Source organism: Apium graveolens, chromosome 4, assembly GCF_009905375.1.
Source record: "Apium graveolens cultivar Ventura chromosome 4, ASM990537v1, whole genome shotgun sequence".
NCBI lineage: Eukaryota > Viridiplantae > Streptophyta > Magnoliopsida > Apiales > Apiaceae > Apium > Apium graveolens.
This window is the reverse complement of record NC_133650.1, coordinates 256,563,995-256,589,857: the sequence shown is the minus strand read 5'-3', so window position 1 is coordinate 256,589,857 and position 25,863 is coordinate 256,563,995. Positions and strand designations below refer to the sequence as shown.

At 36.8% G+C, this 25,863-nt stretch overlaps 1 protein-coding gene across 1 annotated transcript; it reads right to left on the bottom strand.

The window, feature by feature from the left end:
• Positions 1-22,943: 22,943 nt before the first annotated feature.
• Positions 22,944-24,563, bottom strand: LOC141719534 (uncharacterized). Its single transcript, XM_074521913.1, has 3 exons — positions 24,405-24,563; positions 23,320-24,007; positions 22,944-23,266 (listed from the first exon to the last, which is right to left on the bottom strand). Exons 1-3 carry the CDS (start codon positions 24,561-24,563, stop codon positions 22,944-22,946), a joined length of 1,170 nt encoding a protein of 389 aa, XP_074378014.1.
• Between the last annotated feature and the right edge of the window lie 1,300 nt (positions 24,564-25,863).

Genomic DNA, 25,863 nt, shown 5'->3' with positions numbered 1-25,863 from the left:
GGGAATAGGATCGTTGGTATTTCTGAAAGTATCACCTTGAAAAGGGTTGATTAGGTTTGAACCAAAGGGCAGCTGAGTCCTAGATATAGTGGACCGTTTGAGATACTGAAAAAATCAGGTAGAGTCGCCTATAAATTAAAACTGTTGCCATAGCTGCAGCATACTCATAACATGTTTATATTATCTCGTTGTATCGGATCCCTTTGCCAAGATGCCTGCGTACCAATTTATATTGGATCAAGCCTACGCAGTTCTGTGAAATTTGGGCTTATCCCTAAGAGACTTTAGGGATAAGTTTCGTTAATGTGGTAATTACCGATTTTATCTGATTTAATTTGAGTGTTGTGATATCTTCCTGATTTGAAGAATATCGTTGAGATATATTTTCCGTTATTATTTATTGAGATTGATTCTTTCCTCGTTTCAGAGAGAGGATAACTTGGGCCTTAAGCAATTAATTATTAATCGTAATTAATAATTAACAAATTACAGAATTATTAAAAAGTATTTACCATGCCAAAATATGGCATAACAACTACCCCCAGTTCTTCAGTGTAGCTTGCTGCAGTGGAGAACTAAATATTCTTCGATCACTGAAATAACTAAAAATCAGAGTTTAGTACATAACATAGAGCACCTCCGTGCTCAAAACAATTTTGCGAATGCACGTGCGAGACCATGCAAGATCTGAAAAAGACACATATTTCCTTTGTTTTTGGTTGTGCGAGCACAAATTTATAAAACCATTGCGAAACATTATTAAGTTGGACCTTGGCATACACACTTCAAGATAGATATAACATCCGATTGTAAAATTGTATTATTGAGGTGAACTGCTAGTATTATATGAATGTAACAAGATCAACAAACATGCCTTCAGCAAAAGATAAGGTGGAACTCCCGACCTTCAATCTCTTTCTGTACTTAAGATAAAGTGAGCTCGCACCTTGAATCTCTTTCCATACTTGAGATAAAGTGAGCTCGTACCTTCAATCTTTCTGTTTGTAATCTTTCTGTCTATCTAGACATAAGGTGTCAACAATACAAGTTCACAATCGGTAGTGTATATCGTTCCAAGTGATTGTCTCAGCTACCCAACAAAACAATTCCCATACACAAGTTTAAAAATATTTTTTGACATATATGTATTATCGCGACAATATATGCAAAATATTTTAAACGTAATTCAAACATAATAAATATGCCAATTTAAAATTGTCGCGATATTTATTTTCTCGAAAATAATGCTCTTTATTAAACATTTTCCCAAAATTATGCAACTAGCATAAATATTTTATAATTTCAGAAAGATGCAACTCGTACGATCATCTAAAAATTCATAATTCTCTCAAATAAATATCCCGTACGATATTTCCCCAAAATATGTGTGTCATCCAAAATTAGGATCTCACAATAATTTTACAATCATAAAAATACGTGACTTGCACTAAATATTCAAATAATAAATATTTTTCTGTAAAAATATATTAAAACATAAATTCATGTATGCAAAGTATAATAAATATATAATTTTTTGAAAAAATAAAATAAGGATCGGAGAAACTTATCATTAATTTTGTGTCAGTCGAATTTTCTGCGCGGCTAATCCTTTAGTTGCTTCTGAGTGCTGCTTTTATTTTTTCGGTATTTCTTCGCCGCTGCAAGCTCCGCGGCTCCATCTCGTTTTTATTTCTTTTGCTTCCTTGTTTTTGTCCTCTCTTGTCTCCACCGAGCTGCTGATCATTTTATTTTTACAAAGTTCATTCACGCGGGGCCGCTCCAGAACACCACAATACCACATCCCCTTGTTGCCTTTTCAGTTGTCTTGTTATTATTTTTTACCTCTTTTTTACTCTACTGTGCGTTGCTTTTGCTTCTCTTTGTTTAATTTTCTTTTTGGACATCCGTGTTTTGTTCACCATGGGACTCAAGAACAACTTTGTTGTTGTACCGCCTGGACTCCTGTGTGTCGTTATACGGGCGTATAGGATAGATGTGCCCCTAATTTTTTAATTTTTTTATCCTCTATCGACCCCCCATGTGAATAAACCAAAACCCCACAAGTTTTATAAAATTATTCGTCCTCCTCGAATAATAAACCCCTCCTTCTAGCGCCAAATGTTATAGGGAGAATTTCGTATAACTGTGATGTGGAGGTTGATAGGCGGATCAAGGATCAAGGACGGTGTTTGAGGGCGGAGGAAGGTTATGTATGGTGGTGGCTGAGCTTGTATGTTGACTCCTTAATAAAGAATAGGGTTTGTTATTCTCTATCAAGTGTCGACTCATGTCTCATACAAGTGCCTACGTACCCTATTTATATGGATCAAGTCTTACGTAGTTTTTGGGGAACAAGTCACGTAGGCTAGGGTTAGGGTTCTCCAACCCGTGCAGCCCAAGCCCACGATAAAGGCAGGCCTTTAGCCAATTAGTCACATAAATCTCAACCGGCTCCACACGCTTCCTACAATCTCGCGGCATCTCCGCATTTCTTCTCATAATTGTAGGAATAACCCGTGTCGGCCCCGAAATCTATGAGCAACTCACATCTATGAGTCACTTTCCATGTTGCACACAAAGTCCTTTGATGCGGGCCGGCCTGGTCACATCGGCCCGCACCGCCTTCCTTTTCGAGTAATAAATACAATGTTATCTATGTTTTAATAAGATGTGGGCTCATGGGCCCAGCCCGCGTGTGGGCACCTGGGCCCAGCCCGCGTTTGGGCACCTGAGCCCACCTCACTTGAAGGTACCTGAGCCCACCTCGCGTGAAGGCACTTGCGCCCACCTCGCGTGTGGACAACCGAGCCTAGCTCGCATATGAGAGCCTAAATGGCAAATGTGAGCCCACCTTACATGTGTGAGCCCAGCTCGCATGTGTGAGCCCAGCTCGCATGTGTGAGCCCAGCTCGCACGTCATGAGTCCAGCCATTCAATGTTCTCGTGGGAACCTGTTTAGGGTGTATGACCGAAAGCGGGCATAACACTTACTAACAAAAAAATCATTAACATCGGATATTGCTCACGTATAAATGATTTAAAATTTTTGTTTACATAACAAGAAAAATTAGATATTCTTTTTATATTTATCATCAAATGATCTTATTCTTTCATAATTCAAATTTTGAATTGTTAAGAAATTTTAATGATTAACATTTTAATAAGTCAAATTTGTCGAATAACCCCTACCATCTAAGCTCTTGCTTACATTTTGTGTTGACTAAAAAACTCTCGGACTTGAAGATGAAAATAACAAAAACAAAAAACTCAACGTATTCATTGATCCAAAAATAATACCCAGGATGTGGCATGCAAAAGTTGAATCATGAACGAGTACCTTTTAGTTACTGAACTAAATTAACGTAAAAATTGTAGTAACAAACAAACGTAACGTTAACAAAATATCAGTTTACAAAATGAAACAAAAATTACAAAGGGATATGTAATGCAATAGCAGAGGACAGGGTGATGTTTATGTATCAATTCAAGTGGACCAAACCCGACCATGTTCGCTGGGGGAGTGGGGACAGCGGTGAGGTTAATATAAGTACCTAATAGACCCTGCCCCCCTATTAGTCCTTTTATTTTAGACGATAATCTACTACTCCCTTGTCCCATTCATTTTTATACATTTTCTTTTTTTAATATCACATTCAATTTTATACATTTCAAACTTAACAAAAATAGTAAAAATTTAATAATATAAAAATCGACCACATCCACTACTTTCTCCCACTACACTCACTTTATTCATTAAATATTGATAAGTCCCGTCACTTTACCCAATTTTATACATTTACTCACTAAATTATAATTTTTCTTTCTCTCTCATCCCACCACCTTACCAAAACTAATATTATTTTAATCAAGATCTTGTCCAGTACTTTTCTTTTTTCTGCAACAAAAAGTCGCAAAAGACCCAATAAAATGTCGCAAAAAACGGTTTTTAGTTAGAAATAATCGAAAATCCAGGATTAACTATAGTATGTATTTTTATATTAAAATAGTACTTGGCAAACTATTAAAATTATTTAATTATCCTTTTATAGAATTGAGAAGATTTTAAACAGAATCTGAAGTCATCTAGATGAAGTGATTCAAATATCTAAATTTAGACTAAATTATCCTAAATTCTCCTTCAACAGTCATTTAAATAGCAATCTAAATTTGGACGATCAGTATTAATCCAAATTTGGATCACCACTATTCATTGATCTAGACTAATTTAATATAAAATAATAGTTTTATTATTTGTGTAATTTTAGTTTATTTGATTTAAAATTGATTTGTGATTAACTAATGATTGTTAATGATTTTTTATATGTTAATTAATAAAAAAATGTTTTTAGTTAATTAAATATATAAATTTAATATTTTTACGTGTATTAAAAGCAATAAATTTTAATTTAATTAATTTACTAGATATAATACAAAAAGTTAATCATGCTTAAACATTAAATTTATGAATAAATAATTTAATATGATATTTATGTAATATAATATATAAGTAGTAAATTGGATTAAAATTTAAATCACGCTTTCATCGAAAATATGGATGAGAATTTAGATCGATGAATGATCCAAATTTAATTTTTTGGATCAAAATTATTGAAAATAACCTTACTCGCTTATACCAATTGTGGATTTTGTGGCATCAATATCATCGGAAAAACATATACGATAATAATGTTCTCCATTCTTTTAGAGAAAATAGAAAATTGGTTTAATCCACCTTTATGGAAAAACTACTCTACTTTTCCTAACTAAAATTCATTTCATCTACTTTGTAGTTTTTACTCAACCAAAAGGAGAAACAAGTAGATAGTCAAGTTAAGAAATTCTGTTAGAAAATACATATTAGTATTCATTATATAAAAAAATTACGCCCCAAGATAATAGCTTTTGTTGTGACCTTTTAGTAGTTAGAATAAGTAGAGAAGTTAATTGAGGTATTGGTAAAGTTAAAAGGTAACAATGTAGATAATAAAGTTATTATTGCATATGAGTAATTTTGTATCTTAAATGACAACGAAGCAATTTATTATATTATTTACAAAAAAATAGTTTAAAAATATGTTAGTGTTTCTCTTAAGATTTCGAGAGACAGAAGGGTCAGAAAACAAAGAATAAGTACATGTTAAATTATCCTCTACCATTTTGTTGCAGGTTGCAAAAAGGAAAAAGAAAAAGGCACTGAAAAGAATCACATCACACTATATATACGATAATATAAAACGATCATACCAATGTACATATTGGTCCCCCATGTTATCATCTACTCCCTCTGTCCCTCCCATTTGTTTACACTTTCCTTTTTGGGATGTCCCATCCAATTGTTTACATTTCAAAACTTTCCAAAAATAGTAAAGTTTTTATAATTTTTAAATTAACTACATCCACTATTTTCCTCCACTATAACCACTTTATACATATAATATTAATCGGTCCCACTACTTTACTCATTTTTTCAACTTTTCTCCACTACTTTATCATTTTTCTTAAACTCCGCGCCCCACCCAAATGTAAACATTTGGGAGGGACGGAGGGAGTAATTTTTAAAATTCACATTCCCGACTCACTTGATTCCCGTTAAAATCCAACTTGATTTATTTTACTTTTTGTCACTACCAAATAGTAAGTTACAATTTTCGAAGTCAATTTTACCGATCCTGGCCGGCTAACCCATACGTGCTGTTATGTTATGGGTCCGATTTAAATTTCTTAAAATATGTAATTTATGGTTTAAAGTAAAAAATTATAATAAAATATCGTAACTTATAAGTTATAAGTATATGGGTTGAAAATGTGTTTGTTAATCATAATTTATAAGTTAGTAATTGGTTGGGACAAAGTTAAAATATAAAATATTAGTTACATAAATTAATAATTTAAACACATGAATATAAAATAAAAATAAAAATAACGGTAATGTCATCGGGATAAAACTAGGGATGACAATCGGGTCGGACCGGGTCGGGTATTGCAGAATCCATATCCAAACCCGAAAATTTTATCCATACCCTGACCCGACCCGACCCGACCCGAACCCGAAAAATACCCGAAAATGAATACCCGAACCCGATCCATCGGATTTCGGATCGGATTCGGGTATACCCGAAACCCGGAATTTTTTTAAATTGGATATTCATACCCGCACCCGAAACCCGAACCCGAAATTTGAAAATTTGTATAATTATTGATATTGCAAGTTCTTGGGATCGAACACGCAACTTGTAGAGAAAGAGTTTTTAATGTGTCATATTCAACCACTACACCACATCATTAATTGTGTTATTATATGTATAACTAATATTTAAAAAATCAACTCAATTGATACCCAGTTTTTTAGATTTATTACTAAAAATGTTTTGTTAATCTTATAAAACTTATCACCCATTTAAATGATTGAATAATTATATTTAATTAAATTTTATAGTTAGTTAATTTTTAACATAAATATAAAAATATATGTTCTACAAATTATATAAAAATATGTAAAATGTATATTATTAATATATATATATTATAATGTGTAATATATAAAATTCAAATATTATATAAATAATAATTAATATATATATATATATATATATTTAATATATATATATAATAATTTGCGTTTTTTTCGGATTTCGGGTTCGGATAGAGTTTCGGATTTCGGATCGGGTTTCGAATCGGTATACCTAATATCCAAATCCAAATCCAAAAATTTTCGGGTTTAAAAATTAAATCCAAATCCAAATCCAAAAAATCGGGTTTGGTAAATCCAAAATTTCGGGTTTCGGATCGGGTATCCGTCGGATCAGATTATTTTGCCATAAAACTATGTGCATATTTGGGTAACTAAATTTGAGCATATATGACCCAAAAGACCATTCCGAGGGGGGCTTATCATCTCTACCAGCCCAAAAGTTTGGACCGCATCTTCAATTGCCCCCCGTCCCTTCACGGTGCGGAGGCCGTGCCATTGGAATTTCCGAGGCGGCCTTGAAGTGTGGTTTTCATGTCCCACTTCTAAAGTTGTTAAAACAACTGTTCAAACAGATGAAGATTGCCTTCGCCCAGATGGATCCGAATGGATTCATCCACATCAACACATTCAACTGTCGCTGCTTGGTGGCCAATATCAAGCCGTCAACCCGTCTCTTCTGATTCCACTACGACTTTCGGTGGAACGGAAAAAGTCAGGGGTTTTATACCATCGGTCAGAGGGCCGGCCGAGGGGATTGGTGTGCCACCAATTCCAGTAACAAGAAAAAGCCATACTCACTGGTGCTACATATCCGGCCTCTACTTGGAAGAGTTCGGTGTCTGGCGCGAAGTCAAACCGACTCGCTTAATGATGCCTGAACTGTCTTCCGAAGAGGCAATAAGTTATGGGACGCTGGTATCCCTGAAGATGCCCAAAATCCCGTTGACTAGTAGTCGGGACAGGGACTGGCTATTCGCCCTATGGGGTAGTGGTAACACCTTGTCCTTACATGTTTTTTTTGCATCCTGTTGCTTCAGCATCTGACATATATTCTGTTTATTCTATTTTTGTTGTGTCTTCCTGACAAGCACTCCTAGAAAGAAAGAGGAAAAAAGCTGAGGAAAAACTTTCTTTGGAGAGGACGGCCTCCGGCACCTCTCGCGGCGAAGACGTTGATACCCGGACTCCAGTTCAGTCTCCTTCTCACTCTCCTACTCCTTCGTTGAAGTTAACTGGGGAAAATCGACCAGCGGCTTTAGATAAATGTCCCGACGCCGCAAAAGGGGAAGGGCTCCTGGTGGTGACATCATCGAGACCTATGTCTCGAAGTGGGGCGTCCTATTATCGGACTCTTTGGTGATCAGGGCCCCACTCCAAGCTAGGGAAGTCGGTCCAGACCTTTGCCGCGACCTTATGTTGCCGAAGGACCAGTAGGTCTACGCTGCAGTTGACCTTTCTGAGGCTTGCACCGAACTAATGGCTCGACTCTCGATGGTATGCTTTATTTTACTTCTTTTCTGTATTCCCTTTAGTATTTGACTTGTATTTATTTCTTCTCTTTTATTTTATGTCAGGCTGTTCCTTGGGTAGCTGCCATAGCCGACAAAGTCCGTGACGCTCAATCCTGATAAAGCCGGCTAGTCAGCTGGAGATCCGATGTACAAAGGCTGAAGAAGACCTTGAGCGGGAGCAGAGAGCCCGGGAGGTGTCTGAGGGTCAGGCTTCATCCTTGGCTGAAGACAAGCAAAATCTAGAGGAGGAGTAGGCCCGTCTGAAAAATCGTGTGGAGCAGCGGAATGCTCAGCTGAAGGCTACTAGGAAGGCGCTTTGAAAGGAAAAGAAGACACTAGAGCGAACAGAGGAGCGCTGCTTTCAGATGGGCTTCGACGAGACCGTCATCAGGGCGTCCGACAAGGGCTGGGAGCATAAGCTTCTACTTGACATTGGCATGGAAGACCCCGTCGGCCGCGCCAATGCCGATGAGCATTTGGTCGTTTCCTCCAACCCGGATGGAGACCTTTCCGAGTAGTTTAACTGTGTTGGCTTTATAAAATTGTCTATAATAAGCCTTTGGACTGGATTATGTTTGCCTTTAGGCTGAATTATCTTTGACTTCAGACTTAATTTCTTCTGCTTTCGGGTTGTTTGCATAATATCTTACCCTTTGTGCATCTTTGTTTCAGTTTAAATTTGTCGTTGTTTTCCGTGTTGAATTTTTACCTCTCCGACCTCATATTGGGCCTTAGTAAAAAATTTACAAATTTTACTTCTTCGGCCTCATATTGGGCCTTGATAAAATTTTTGAATTTTTATTTCTTCGGCCTCATATTGGGCCTTAGTAAATTTTTTAAATTTTTACTTCCTCGGCCTCATATTGTACCTTAGTAAAATATTTAAATTTTTTACTTCTTCGGCCTCAGACTGGGCCTTAGTAAAAATTTTAAATTTTTATTTCTTCGGCCTCATATTGGGCCTTAGTAATTTTTTTAAATTTTTTTAAAATTTTTACTTCTTCAGCCTCATATTGGACCTTAGTAAAATATTTAATTTTTTTACTTCTTCGGCCTTATATCGGGCCTTAGTAAAATTTTTAAATTTTTATTTCTTCGGCCTCATATTGGGCCTTTGTAAATTTTTTAGATTTTTTACTTCTTTGACCTCATATTGGGCCTTCATAAATTTTTTTAATTTTTTTACTTCTTCAGCCTCATATTGGGCCTTAATAATTTTTTTTTTATTTTTTACTTCTTCGGCCTCATATTGGGCCTTAGTAAAAAATTTACAAATTTTACTTCTTCTGCCTCATATTAGGTCTTAGAAAAATATTTGAATTTTTATTTCATCGGCCTCATATTGGGCCTTAGTAATTTTTTTTTAATTTTTTACTTCTTCGACCTCATATTAGGCCTTAGTAAAATATATTTAAATTTTTTACTTCTTCGGCCTCATATTGGGCCTTAGTAAAATTTGTTAACAAAGTGCATGCCTTCGAATAAGTATTAATTGGCCTGTTTATTGCCCCTATCCGAAGGTTGCAATTTAAGTTCCAAAATATATAACTTGGAATGTATCATTCATTGCTAAATAAAAATGGAAACTAGGGATAATAGATGTTCGTACAGTTGTTCATACATGCTTCTCATTTGTGGAATTCAAATTGTGGTACTGAATTAAATGACAAAATTAAATAAACTGAAATGAGCTAAAAAGGCTTCGGACTGCTTATTGGAAAAACTTTCTGAGTCTAGAAGCGTGCCAAGTGTTTTTAATCGGTTCTCCGGTCATGGTCTTCAACTTGTATGTCTCTGGACTTACCACCTCGGAAACTGCATATGGGCCTTCCCAGTTAGGCTGAAGCTTGCCTTGTTTAGTGGGCATAGATGTAGCTAGTTCCATTAGTACTAAATCACCCACAAAAAAGCTTCGTTTCTTCACTCTTGAGTCATAGTATTGGGCGGCCTGTAATTGATATTTCAAATTTCTTTGGTGGGCCGCCTCTCTTTCTTCCTCCAGGAGGTCAATGTTGGCTCGCATGCCGATCTCGTTGCCTTTGAAAGTGTTTTTCCTAAATCCAATCATGTATGATGAGTTGGGAAGAACTTTATTGTATTCCAATTTGATTTTATTTGAATTAATAAAAGACTTGTTATATTTTATGGGCTTTATCTATTTAAAATGTATTAAATAATATGTTCCATAGTTTAGAGTAAAGCTTCTAGAATTAAAATGGGATTATAATAGTGAGATCTAGAACACGACAACTCTGGACTTAAAACAGTTCCTGATCATAGGATAACTAATCGGATGTTAGTGGATCCGCAAAGATTGGTACATACTATGCTTGCTCCCTTTAGGAGGATGTCTGTTCTCATAGGCATTTGTGTCGTGACACTATAGCTGGTATGTAGGTGCTTATTAGGGAATGAGTTCACTGAACATGACTCGATAAGTTGAACAACGAATGGAGATTACTCACGTGTCAATAGTTATTCACTGAGTGATAGTTGTACAAGTGTCCTTAGACTTGAGATCGTTAAAGGTATCTTATATATAATGAACTGTGCTTTGGTTTAGTCCTTAGTCTCAAGGACATCCATTAGGTCTATTCTGGGCTTAGGGATTTGTGTATAGAGATAGTTAACGTCAATAGAGGATCTACCCCTTCCAGTATAGGAAGAGAATATCCTATGTTATTCTTAGTATGCGAGTTCTGGAATCTCTGGCCAGAGTGTATGAAATTAGAAAGGAGTTTCTAATTTGCATTAATATGAACTTTGCATTATGAATAAGAAATCATATGATTAAATTTGATAGGCCTGACACGAGATCCATGCCTTGTATTTATTCGGGATATTATAAGGGTATAAGGAATTCATTGTACGGTAATTAGTCACTGACAGGTTCTTGATATTCTAAGCAGTGAATTCATATTATCCGGATAGTCGCGATATGTTGAGAAGCATCACTCACGATGTAGAATAAATATAATTAATCAGTTAATTATATTTAGTGAATTTTAGTATTCATGTAAATAATTAATAAAAGTTTATTATTATTTATTTCTACTACCGGCATAATATTGAACCTACAGGGTCACACCATAAAAGAATATTTTCTTTGATGAAATAATGAGAGAGAGAATTATTTTCTAAATAGTTAAGAAAAAGAAATAATGATTAAAATAGTTTTAATTATTATTAAAGCATTTTATGAAGATAAAATGTGGGGGTTAATATATATAAAGATATATTATAAAACCCTAGGAGAGCCCTATAAATAGAATGAGATGGCTCATTCTATTCACATAATTTTGGTTTTGTGATAACCCTAGCCTTCTTCTTCTTCCTCTCTCTCTCTCTCTCCCAAAAACTGCATTTTATAAAAGCTCGGTTTTATAAAAGGTTCATCGAAGAGGATCGTTCTTGGTGGATACCGGTAGAGTGCTTCACACACTGAGGAGCAACTGCTAGCACTTCAATTTTATAAAGCTTCGATTCACGGGGCATGTTTTCGATTCCTCAGTTTTTCCTTTTATACGTTTTTCTATATGTGCGGTATATGGTTTTTACGGAATAAATTGTTATTTCATGCTTCTGCTCATCCGTAAATTCCATCATTGGCATCAGAGCTAGGTTCTTAATATAAAGATTCATATAAAAAATTTCAGATTTTTTTATGCATGTATGGATTTATTATGATTTTTGTAAGTTTATTTGGATTTAATTATGAATTAATTCGAAATAATTTTTGCATGAGATTTTGACTACTGATCTGGGTTCTACAAGTGTTGTAGATTGTCTAGGTATTTTTTCATAATTTTGTGATGTATAGATTATTTATTATGAATTTTTAAAAAAAATGTTTTAATTAAAATTCATGGAATAATTATGCATGTGAATAATTATGATTAAAATTTGCACAAGGACCCATGGCTGATCTGGTATTTTTCTGCTACTCCCTGATTTAAGAAATCATATTATTTTGATTTTTATTAATTTATTAATTAAATGTTAATTAATTTATTAATAATAAAATTAAAATAATAAATTAATAAGGAGTTATTAAAGAAGGGAGTAAAAGGAAAGGGGGTTACATTTTTTTTTGTAAACGGCTGGCAGACAAACGGGCAGGTGACAAAAAAAAAAAAAAACTGCTACGGCTGTGCCAGGCGCGTGCGCTGCACGCGGGGAAGGGGTTTGTTGCGCATTCCGTGAATGCGTTACACACTGTTGCGCATTTACGAAATGCGTTACACGCGTAAATGGCTCAACAGTGTTGTAACGCATTACGTACATGCGTTACAACCCGTCTGTCCACATTAAATTTGATTTTTTGGGAGTTTCGTAAATCCGTTTTGGGCGTGCAATATATCGTTGGATTCGTTTTTCCGAGACGGATCTAATGGAGTGGTCAAATATTTTTTATATAAAAGTTTTGAACTGTTTATATAATCCCGAAAGTGTTTTAAAACATGTTTTAATTATTTTAAGTGCTTTTAAATGCTATAATAAATCCATACATCATTATATCAATGTGTGACATAATATTGCTTGCATGCTTACTTGTTTATTTATTTTTATATATGAGATGTATGCCTGTGTTTACCATGCGATGATAGATTTAGGTGAACTTAAATCAATATAAGGCGTGCTTTAGAAAATCTAGAATAGGAATCGTTTCTTGCCTTGACAATAATATTACGAATACAATCATGAGATTCTTGTGTTTATGAAACACGTAATTAAATATGAATTTTCATTTTTGAGAGAAAGGATGATTCTGTCAACAACAGATTTCTATCTGTAAGAAAGAGTTATTAAGTGACGCCTCTTGACAATGCTCCACCCGATCTGGGAATCATCTAATTATCGATTATTTATTTGAAATATTTAATTTAAAAGGAAAAATCTCTTTATAATATGATTATGATTGTAACGTAATATAATCCCTCTAAAATTAAATAATATCAAGTAGTAATTGGCCAATAACACAACGGGCTTGTGTCGGTCATAGCCTTTCAACATGATAGAAAGTGGTTCTTATTTTTAAATCATTGTCATTTCGTGCTATAGCCGAGGGCTTTGATTTCGAAATACGAAATACTTGTCTATTACATAGAGATATGTACATTGAATTAGAATCTAAATGTCGTTACGTGCTACAACCGTGGGCCGTTGGAGACTGATTCAATTGTATGAAATGTTGGGTTAGACTTGATTTAGAATATTGAGTTTGTCGTGCTACAGCCGTGACTCAATTATATAAGAGGCTAAAATTATATTAGGGAATAACATAAGATGTAATTGATAATAGTTGTCTGCCTATTGAACATCACATGACGTTTCGTGCTACAGCCGAGGTTGTGTAATGGAATGTAGGATCCCTATTCCCACTAGCATTATGAATGCCTAATTTTCACTTAGGGGTTGTATAAATTAGATAAACTAGTGGGAGCCACTTATGAATAAAGACCCGATTCATATAGTATTTTGAAATAAAATTGAATATTTGCTAAATGTTGTTATGTGTTTATCATTTACAGATTTACTATATTCGTTATATCTTCTGCACTATCACTCCGGAGTATACTAGATGCTCACAAGTTGACTGGTCCTAATTTTGCTGACTGGCTTCGAAACTTGAGAATTGTTCTCAGGGTGGAGAAGCTGGAATATGTGCTTGACTCACCTAAGCCTACTGAACCTGCTAACGATGCACATAATGATGAACATATTGTGTATCGTAAGTGGATAGATGATGTAAATGTTGCTCAATGCATCATGCTCGCTTCCATGAACATTGAGCTACAGAAGCAGCATGAGCATATGGATGCTCACACTATCCTTATGCATCTACAAGAGTTGTATGATGTGGCAGGGAGGACAGCTCGATATGAGATATCGAAGGAGCTGTTCGATTGTAGGATGTCTGAGGGATCATCCGTGAATGACCATGTACTTAAGATGGTCAATTTGATTGAAGGTCTTGGACAACTTGGTTTTGCCATAGATGGGGAGCTGAGCCAAGACTTGGTCTTGCAATCACTTCCGGGTTCGTTTTCGCAGTTTGTTGTGAAATTTCACATGAATAAGCTGGATGTTAGCCTGGCTGAACTCCACAACATGTTGAATAATGCGGATTCGAATTTCCCCCTAAGAAGAGCTCTGTTCTTCTAATTGGTGAAGGTTCCAATCCTAAGAAAAGGAAGAAGAACCCTTCCAAGAAGAAGAAAGTAGGTGAGAAAAAGCCTGTTCCACCAAAAGCTGAAGACCCCAAGAGCAAAACTATTTGCTTTCACTGTAACAAGGTGGGGCACTGGAAGAGGAACTGCAAGGTTTACCTTGCAGAATTGAAGAAGAAGAAGGGTAGTGAGACTACCACTTCTGCTTCAGGTATGTTCATGATTGAAGTGAATATGTCATTAAATCAAATTTCTACTTGGATATTAGATACCGCCTGTGGTTCTCATATTTGCAATTCGTTGCAGGGACTAAGGAGAAGTAGGACTCTTGAGGAAGAGGAGGTGATTCTATGGATGGGAAATTGAGCAAGAGTTGCTGCTGAAGCTGTAGGATCATTTCATTTACATATGCCTACGGGCAAGACTATTGTTTTAAATAATTGTTATTTTGTTCCTTCGATTGTGAGGAATATTATTTCTATTCCCATGTTAGACTTGGATGGATTTTCGTTTGTCATTCAGAATAATAAAAGTTCAATTCTTAGAGATAACGTTCTTTATGGAAGTGGTATTTTAAATAATGTTTTGTATGTATGTGACGTAGAGCATGATTTACTACAAATTGAACATACTAATAAAAGAAAAAGGGATGATGAAAATCTCACCTTTTTGTGGCACTGCAGACTTGGTCATATTAGTGAAAATAGACTGCGGAAATTGCATAAGGAAGGGTTACTTGACCCCTTTGATTTTGAATCATATTCTACATGCGAGTCTTGTCTATTGTATAAAATGACCAAATCTCCATTTAGTGGATATGGAGAGAGGGCTGCAGATGTATGTGGGCCAATGTCTACGCAAGCCATGGGTGGATTTTCATACTTCATTTCTTTCATAGATGATCGATCTAGATTCGGATATATGTATTTGATGAAAAACAAGTCTGAAGCCTTTGAAAAGTTCAAAGAATATACGCATGAAGTGGAGAAACAAACCAAACATAGTATTATAACTCTTCGATCAGATCGAGGTGGTGAATACTTGAATGGAGAGTTTCTAGATTATCTCAAAGAAAATGGTATAGTCTCCCAATGGACTCCTCCATATACTCCACAGTTGAATGGGGTATCTGAAAGGAGAAATCGAACTTTGCTAGACATGGTTCGGTCCATGATGAGCTATGCGAATCTTCCAGTATTCCTGTGGGGTTATGCATTGGAAACCTCAGCATATTTACAGAATAAGGTGCCTTCCAAATCTGTCCCTAAAACTCCATATGAGATATGGAAAGAAAGCAAACCGAGTCTTAAACACGTTAAGATTTGGGGATGTCCAGCTTATGTCAAGAAAGTTGACCCAAATAAGCTGGAATCTCGATCCGTAAAATGTAGTTTTGTGGGATATCCTAAAGAGACTTTAGGGTATTACTTTTACACCGATCATAGGGTGTTTGTCTCCAGACATGCTACCTTCTTGGAAAAGCAGTTTATCCTTGAAGGAAACAGTGGGAGCAAAATTGAACTTGATGAAGTTCAAGAAGCACAAACTACTACGAATCAAGTGGAAACACCTGTTCAGACTGAACAACCTTCTGTGGAACAACCCATTCGTAGGTCAGGGAGAGTGTCTCGCCAACCTGAGAGGTATTATGGCCTTGTTATTGAGAATGAAAATGAGTTGTCAATCATTGATGATGACGACCCTATGACCTATAATGAGGCTATGAGTAGTGTTGACTCAGAGAAATGGCAAAGTGCCATGAAATCCGAAATGGAATCTATGTATACCAACCAAGTATGGATTTTGGTTGAAGCACCTGAGGGTGTGAAGCCTATTGAGTGCAAATGGGTATACAAAAGAAAGATTGGAGCAGATGGCCAGGTGGAGACCTATAAGGCCAGGCTCATGGCAAAAGGATTCAGACAAAGACAAGGGATTGACTTTGATGAAACTTTTTCACATGTAGCCCTGTTAAAATTAATTCGGATTTTGCTTGCGATTGCTGCTTACTACGACTATGAGATCTGGCAAATGGACGTGAAAACGGCCTTCGTTAATGGGAAACTTGAAGAGGAAGTGTATATGACATAGCCAGAGGGTTTTCTTTCTAAGGGAAATGAACACCTAGTGTGTAAGCTGCTGCGAACCATATATAGTTTAAAGCAAGCTTCTCGTAGATGGAACATCCGTTTTGATGAGACAATCAAAGAGTTTGGTTTTATAAAAAACATAGATGAACCATGTGTCTACAAGAAGGTTAGTGGGAGCGCGGTAACATTTCTTGTATTGTATGTGGATGGCATACTTCTTATAGGAAATGATATACCGATGCTGCAATCAGTCAAAGTGTGGCTATCGAAGAACTTCACTATGAAGGACTTGGGAGAAGCATCCTACATTCTCGGTATGAAGATCTATAGAGATAGATCTAGAAAAATGATAGGTCTTACCCAGGGTACATACATCCAGAAAGTGCTTAAAAGGTTTAGCATGAAAAACTCCAAAAGAGGTCTCATACCGATGAGCCATGGAGTGTCCCTTTCCGAAAAGATGTCTCCTAAGACACCTGAGGAAAGAGAGCGTATGAGTAAGATTCCTTATGCTTCAGTAATAGGATCTATCATGTACGCGATGTTATGTACTAGGCCTGATGTTGCTTATTCAATCAGTGTAACGAGCATATATCAGTCCAATCCAGGTGAAGACCACTGGAAAGCAGTGAAGAACATCCTTAAGTACTTGCGAAGGACTAAGGATATTTTTCTTATTTTTGGTGGCAGATCTGAGTTGAAAATAGAGGGTTATACTGACTCTAGTTTTCAATCAGAAAGTGATGATAGCAAATCCATGTCAGGGTACGTGTTTACTCTGAACGGTGGTGCGATTAGTTGGAAGAGTTCCAAACAGTCTACAACGGCTGACTCCACAGCGGAAGCAGAATATATAGCTGCAAGTGAGGCTGCAAAAGAAGCCGTTTGGATGAGGAAATTTGTTTCTGAGTTGGGAGTTGTTCCTAGAATTGAGGAGCCTATTGTGTTGTATTGTAATAACAACGCAGCAATAGCAGAAGCCAAGGAACCTAGGTCTCATAAAAATTCCAAACATGTTTTGCGACGCTTTCATTTGATTAGGGAAATCATTGAAAGAGGAGATGTCAAGATTGAGAGAGTTGACACACATAACAACGTAGCAGACCCACTCACAAAGTCATTGTCTCAGATTCACTTTGATCGTCATAAAGAGAAGATGTGTATTAGATACCAGGGTGATTGGCTTTAGTTCAAGTGGGAGATTGAAAGTGTTTGTCCTAAATCCAATCATGTATGATGAGTTAGGAAGAACTTTCTTGTATTCCTATTTGATATCATTTGAATTAATAAAAGACTTGTTATATTTTATGGGCTTTATCTATTTAAAATGTATTAAATAAGATGTTCCATAGTTTAGAGTAAAGCTTCTAGAATTATAATGAGATTATAATAGTGAGATCTAGAAGACGACAACTCTGGACTTAAAACAGTTCCTGATCATAGGATAACTAATCGGATGTTAGTGGATCCGCAAAGATTGGTACATACTATGCTTGCTCCCTTCAGGAGGATGTCTGTTCTCATAGGCATTTGTGTGGTGACACTATAGCTGGTATGTAGGTGCTTATTAGGGAATAAATTCACTGAACATGACTCGATAAGTTGAACAACTAATGGAGATTACTCACGTGTCAATAGTTATTCACCGAGTGATAGTTGTACAAGTGTCCTTAGACTTGAGATCGTTAAACGTATCTTATATATAATGAACTGTGCTTTGGTTTAGTCCTTAGTCTCAAGGACAGCCATTAGGTCTATTCTGGGCATAGGGATTTGTGTATAGAGATAGTTAACGTCAATAGAGGATCTACCCCTTCCAGTATAGGAAGAGAATATCCTATGTTATTCTTAGTATGCGAGTTCTGGAATCTCTGGCCAGAGTGTATGAAATTAGAAAGGAGTTTCTAATTTGCATTAATATGAACTTTGCATTATGAATAAGAAATCATATGATTAAATTTGATAGGCCTGACACGAGATCCATGCCTTGTATTTATTCGGGATATTATAAGGGTAGAAGGAACTCATTGTACGGTAACTAGTCACTGACAGGTTCTTGATATTCTAAGCAGTGAATTCATATTATCTGGATAGTCGCGATATGTTGAGAAGCATCACTCACGATGTAGAATAAATATAATTAATCAGTTAATTATATTTACCGAATTTTAGTATTCATGTAAATAATTAATAAAAGTTTATTATTATTTATTTCTACTACCGGCATAATATTGAACCTACAGGGTCACACCATAAAAGAATATTTTCTTTGATGAAATAATGAGAGAGAGAATTATTTTCTAAATAGTTAAGAAAAAGAAATAATGATTAAAATAGTTTTAATTATTATTAAAGCATTTTATGAAGATAAAATGTGGGGGTTAATATATATAAAGATATATTATAAAACCCTAGGAGAGCCCTATAAATAGAATGAGATTGCTCATTCTATTCACATAATTTTGGTTTTGTGAAAACCCTAGCCTCCATCTTCTTCCTCTCTCTCTCTCTCCCAAAAACTCCATTTTATAAAAGCTCGGTTTTATAAAAGGTTCATCGAAGATGATCGTTCTTGGTGGATACCGGTAGAGTGCTTCACACATTGAGGAGCAACTGCTAGCACTCCAATTTTATAAAGCTTCGATTCACGAGGTATGATTTCGATTCCTCAGTTTTTCCTTTTATACGTTTTTCTATATGTGCGGTATATGGTTTTTACGCAATAAATTGTTATTTCACGCTTTCGCTCATCCGTAAATTCCATCAGCTTTCTATTTCAGAAACCTCTGTCCGATGGGACTCGAGACCCACTTCAATTAGTAGGAGTGCATATGTCCCATAAGCTAATCTGAAGGGAGTTTCTCCCGTGGACGACATTTGTGTCATCCGATAGGCCCACAAGACCCAAGGTAGCTCTTCGGCCCACAATCCTTTTGCTTTGCCTAACCTCTTCTTAATGCCATAAAAAATAATCTTGTTTGTCGCTTCGATGGCACCATTGTCTTGAGGATGTCCCACATAACTGAATTTTTGGTGAATTCCGAAGTGGTGGAGAAAAGTTCAGAATTTGTTTCCGACGAACTTGCTGCCATTTTCAGACACACATACTTTGGGGATTCCAAACCTCAGTATGACTTGATCCAGGGGTCGAGCTTTCACCCATTTAGTCATATAATTGATGGCGACTATGCAGTACTTTGCCAGTTTGGTACTAGTCGGCAAGATTCCAACAATGTCTACCGCCTACATGGCAAAGGGGATGGAGATCAACACTGGAGTCATCTCCTCTGAGGGTTGCTTCGGAATTAGGCTGAACAACTAACATTGCCTGCATTTCTTTACGTACTTGTTAGATATATTTAATAATGTCATGTCTAATATGATTTGTGTTTAGTTTTCAAATCTTACTTAACATGACAAATCAGTACTTAACCGGAAATCAGTACTTATACTAGAGTCAGGACTTAAGATATCAGAACTTAAGTTTTCAGAGCTTAAGTTATCAGGAGATATTTATCAGGAGATAATATCAGGACTTAAGGAGACATTCAGATAAGGAAGGCGGCTGATTGAAAGGAAAGAAGATCAAGACAAACGCAAGAAGAGATATGCATGAAGAAGGAATTCTATGAAGAATATAATACTTGGAAGAAAAGATAACTAGTTGATATATTTTAGGAAGCATAATTATATTCCATATTAATTAGAATTTATCTTGTAACTTAGTATATAAACACAGACATAGGGTTTACACTATATGTGTTATCATAATCGAAGTTATTATTCATTGTAACCCTAGCAGCTCTCGTGATAATTTGTTCATCACTGAGATAGGACAGTTCCATATTGTAACAAAGTTTATTGTTTTGAATAAAATCTATTTTCTGTTACTTGTGTTCTTATATTCAATTTGATTGTGATAAATACTATATTCAACCCCTTCTACAGTGTGTGAGACCTAACAAGTGGTATCAGAGCAGATCTGTTAACACACAAACAGTTTAAGATCAAAAAACAATCATGTCTAAAGAAGAAGAAACTCCAACCAAGCCCACCAAAACTGAAGAACCTCCAAAGACTCAAATCCATAATCGATATGAGACTATTAGAGTTCTCATACTGAAACCATCTGAATATCCCATATGGAAGGTGAGGATGTCCATGTTTCTGGAAGCTACAGATCCAGAATACCTTGACAGAATCAATGAAGGACCACACAAGCCAACCAAGCTCTCTGTTGTAGTTGCAGGTGAACCAGCAAAGTCTGTACCAAATGAGAAGAGTGATTACACTGCTGAAGATATCTCATCGATTGGTAAGGATGCTAAGGTATGACACTTGCTGCATAGTGCCATTGATAATGTCATGTCAAATAGGGTAATTAACTGCAAGACTGTAAAGGAGATATGTGATGCCTTGGAGATAAGATGCCAGGGAACTGATTCAATTAAGAAGAACAGGAAGACTATACTCACTCAAGAGTATGAGCACTTTGACTCAAAACCTGATGAGTCATTGACTGGTTTATATGACAGATTTGTCAAACTCTTGAATGATTTGTCACTAGTTGACAAGGAATATGATCTTGAAGATTCAAATCTTAAATTCTTGTTAGCTCTTCCTGAAAGTTGGGATTTGAAGGCCACCACTATAAGAGACAACTATAATCTTGAAGAAACAACTCTTGAAGAAATTTATGGGATGCTCAAGACTCATAAACTTGAGATGGAACAAAGAAGCAAGAGGAATGGAAGAAAGTCAAGGATAGTTGCTCTAAAGGATGAGGAGGAATCCCTCAAAGCAGCTGCCTCAAGAAAAGGCAAAGGAAAAGCTCTCATCACAAAGTCTGATACTAAGTTATCAAGTTCTGATAGTGATGATGACTCAGAAACTGAAAGCTTACCTGAGATGGATGCTGATGAAGAGATGATGAAGCTGTGTGCTCTTATGGTGAAAGGAATCACAAGGATTGCATACAGGAAATTCAGAAAGGGAAAGAAATTTTCCAGGAAAGGTGCAAGTTCTGATAAGAAGAGTTTCAGAAAATCTGAAGGCAAAGGAGGAAAGTCTGACAGAGGAGATTACTCAAATGTCAAATGCTACAACTGTGGTGATAAATGCCACATATCTCCTGATTGCAAGAAAGTGAAGAGTGACAAAGGCAAGGCTCTTGTCACAAAGAAGAAAAGCTGGACATACACTTCAGATTCTGAAAGTGAGGTGAACTATGTCTTGATGGCAAATGCTGATAGTAGTTCTGATGCTGCTGAGTTAAAGGTACCTCAAACTACTTATGCCTTTCATACTGATGATATTACTGAGTTGAGAAGATATCTTAAAACCATGTTCATTAGTTATAGAGATCAAACTTTAACATGTGAAAGATTAACTTCTGAAAATCTTGCTTATAAGAAGAGGAATGATTATTTAAAAAAAGAGTTAGTCATGTTCCATCAAACTCAGAAAGATAGAGATGATGCTTTTTATGTTAAGGATGACGTACTTAAAATGAATGAATCTCTAAAAACTGAGTTAGAAAAGGAAAGAGAGATTATCAGGATTTGGACTAACTCTGGAAGAACAACTCAGAGTTTGTTAAGTAGTGGAAACCGGAAAGAAGGCTTAGGTTATGGAGATAATAAAAATGATAAGGGAACTCTAGAAATTGAGCTTATAGTTGTTAAATAAAAGCCAAAGGTAAATCTTGTTAAGTTTGTAGCTGTAAAGTCTGATATTGATAAATTAGAAGTTAAAGAAAAATTAACTTCTGACAAACCAAAACAGGATAAGCCAACTGAAGTTAACATTTGCTTAATGACAAATAAGCAGCTTAAGCATAAGCTGAAAGATGTTAAGAATGTAAACAAGGTAAAGATCCCTAGGAAAAATAGGAATGGAAAGGAAGGTGTGAATAAAAGTAATGATTATAAGCCTGTTCCTAATGCTCCTAGAAAGAAATGTTATAACTGTGGAAATTCTAACCATCTGGCTTCTTTTTGCAGGAAAAATAAGAACATAAACTCCTTACCTTCAAAGTCAGGAGTTAAGAGTCAATCTGTTAGATATAGGCCACAAAATCCTTGTTTTTATTGATAATGTCATGTCTAATATGATTTGTGTTTAGTTTTCAGATCTTACTTAACAGGACAAATCAGTACTTAACTGGAAATCAATAATTATACTGGAGTCATGACTTAAGATATCAGAACTTAAGTTGTCAGAACTTAAGTTATCAGGAGATATTTATCAGGAGATAATATCAGGACTAAAGGAGACATTCAAATAAGGAAGGCGGCTGATTGAAAGGAAAGAAGATCAAGAAAAATGCAAGAAAAGATATGCATGAAGAAGGAGTTCTATGAAGAATAGAATACTTGGAAGAAAAGATAACTAGTTGATATATTTTAGGAAGCAGAATTATATTCCTTTTCAATTAGAATTTATCTTGTAACTGTGTGATATATAAACACAGACATAGGGTTTATACTATATGTGTTATCATAATCGAAGTTATTATTCATTATAACCCTAGCAGCTTTCGTGATAATTTGTTCATCACTGAGAGAGGACAGTTCCATATTGTGACAGAGTTTATTGTGTTGAATAAAATTTGTTTTCTGTTACTTGTGTTATTATATTCGATTTGATTGTGATAAACACTGTATTCAACCCCCTTCTAAGTATGTGAGACCTAACAGTACTAGTGTGCATCATCCGTCAGTGTGGGCCAGTAGAAACCTTGTCGGAGGATTTTGAAGGACAAAGCCCTTCCCGCGAGGTGTTCTTTGCAGATGCTCTCATGGACCGTCTCTCGAGCAAGTTTCTGCTCTTCCATAACTAGACATTGGAGAAGCGGCGATGAGGCCGACCTCCTGTAAAGTCTTTCATTTATGATGGTGTAGCTGGCTGCTTTGTATCTGACTTTCTGCGCCTCTTTCTTACCGAGGGGCAATGTTCCCTTTTTAAGAAGGCCAAAATCGGCATCATCCACGTTATCACTTAGTGCATTTCCATGCACTATTTCTTATCGATCGAAGAGGACGTCACTTTATTCAAATAAATGGACCCCGTGAGACTTTGTGTCTCTGCCGATGCCAGACGGGATAGAGCGTCTGCTCTGCTGTTATTTTCCCTGGTGATTTGGCTTAGTTCAAATGACTGGAAAGACAGAGATAGTTCCTTTACTTTGACGGTATATGCTCGAGTTCTCGGCTCCCTTTGTTCGTATTCTCCCGAGAAATATTTCACCACCAACATAGAATCACTGAACACCCATAAATGTTTTACTTCGAGGCTCTTCGCCATGCTTAATCCATCCAACAAGGCTTTATATTCAATTTCGTTATTGGTGAGGGGGAAAGCAAACCGAATGGCTTGAAAGATCTTAAATCCATCGGGGCACGATAAGATAAGGCCTGCCTCACATTTCAATCCAGCTACTGACCCGTCGAGGAAACGTTTCCACCTTCCCGGCTGCCGCATCAACTGCTCTTCGGGCATCAGGTCCTTTTGCTCCGAGAAAGTGTAATCTACCATGAAATCGGCTAGTGCCAGGGATTTTATGGACGTTCTCAGAGTGTACTCTAAATCATATTCTCCTAGCTCGATTGACCAGGAGACCACTCTCCCTGAGGCTTCGGGTCTTGTCAGAATTTTCTTGAGTGGTTGATCGGTCACTATCTGCAATATTCTCCCTTGAAAGTAGTGGCGCAATTTTTGGGTAGCCATGACCAACCCGTATGCGAACTTCTCAGCGCTGGGTACCTGGTTTTGGCATCCTTTAGCATGTGAGACACATAAAAGACTGGGTGTTGGTTGCCCTCGTGTTCTTTCACGAGCACTGCTCCCTGAGTTCGGTCTGACACGGAGAAGTAGAGTTGAAGCGTTTCTTTTGGATTCGACCTCATCAGCAGGGGGCCTTATTCAAATAGTCTTTGACATGCTCAAAAGCCTCTTGGCATTCGGGCCCCCACTCTTAAGCTTTCGAACCTTTCAACACAGCAAAGAAGGGCAATGCCTTTTCGGCTGACCTTGATATGAAGCCGTGGAGTGCCGCCAGTCGGCCTGTTAGCTTTTGAATGTCTCTAATGCACTTCAGATGCTCCATTTATATTACTTCCTTTATCTTCTCTGGGTAGGCTTTTATGCCCCTTTCACGTACCAGATAACCCAGGAACTTTCCGCTGGCAACTCCAAACATGCACTTTTTTGGGTTGATCTTCATATTATTCTTTCTCAATGTTTTAAAACATTCTCGGAGGTCTTCGGCATGATCCAGAAAAAGTGATTTTACAATCATGTCATCAACATAACATTCCATGTTACGGTTGATTTTTCTTTGAAGACTTTGTTCACCATACGTTGAAAGGTTGCCCCCGCATTTTTAAGTCCGAACGGCATTTTGATGTAAGCATAAGTTCCCTTTGGTGTAATAAAGGCTGTCTTCGGGATGTCTGCCGTATTCATCACTATCCGATGGTATCCCGAGAAAGCGTCGAGGAAACTAAGAACTTGGTGGCCGGCGGTGGCATCTTTCAGCTGGTTAATGCTTGGCAAGGGGTAGTGATCCTTCGGGCAGGCTTTGTTGAGGTCGGTGTAATCGACACACATCCTCCATTTATGGTTTGCTTTCTTTACTACCACCACATTGGCGAGCCAATCTGGATATTTAATTACCTCAATGAATTTGGCTTCTAACAGCTTCTCAACTTCGGCTTCAATGACTTTCTATCGTTCTGTGGTGAAAGTCCTTTTTCTTTGTCGGACGGGCTTAGCCTCAGGCTTCACATTAAGATAATGGTTGGCCTTCTTCGGATCGAGCCCTGGCATCTTCGGGACCCCATGCAAAGACGTCATGGTATTGTCTCACCACTGCGATAACCTTTTCCTTCAAGTCAGGTTCCATATTTTTACCTATACGGACCATCTTTCCTGAACACCTGGCGTATAGTTCGACATCATCCACTTCGGTCGCCGGCTCAGCAATGCGGCATGGCAAGTCGTCCCTGAATTTCTCTAACTCAATGTTTAGCAATTATTTATTCCCACTTGGTTCGGTTTCTGAATGTTTTCTTTTCCCATTCGAATCATTCTCTTCATACTCCTTGTCTTTGTCAAGATCTTCGAGCATAATTATTCTTGCTATTTTCTGATCTCCCCTCATTTCTCCTACCCCCTTTAGGTGAGGTATGGATTCCACAGCTTGGAAGGCAGACAAGAATGGTCGGATGAGGAGTGCATTATACTGGCTTTCCACTCTCACAACATAGAATTTGACCTATTTTTATGGAATATAAGGCATTTTACCAATACGAACGAGAAAAGTGATTGTACCTTCACAAGGGATGTGGTGTCCACCGAAGGCTTCGAGCGGTGCCTCCCGACATCGATCCATTTCTTGTTCTGCCAATTTCATCTTGGTGTAAGTCCGATGGAACAGTATGTTCGCCGAGCTGCCTCCATCTACCATCTCCTTCCATATCTTGTTCTCTCCAATTATGGGGTTGATGACCAAGGGATCCTCATGAGGTAGTATGACATCCTCATAGTCCTCTTCAGAGAAGGAGAAGGGCATGGCCTATTTGGAAGGTCTGAACTAAAACAAATTATAGACTTGCCGA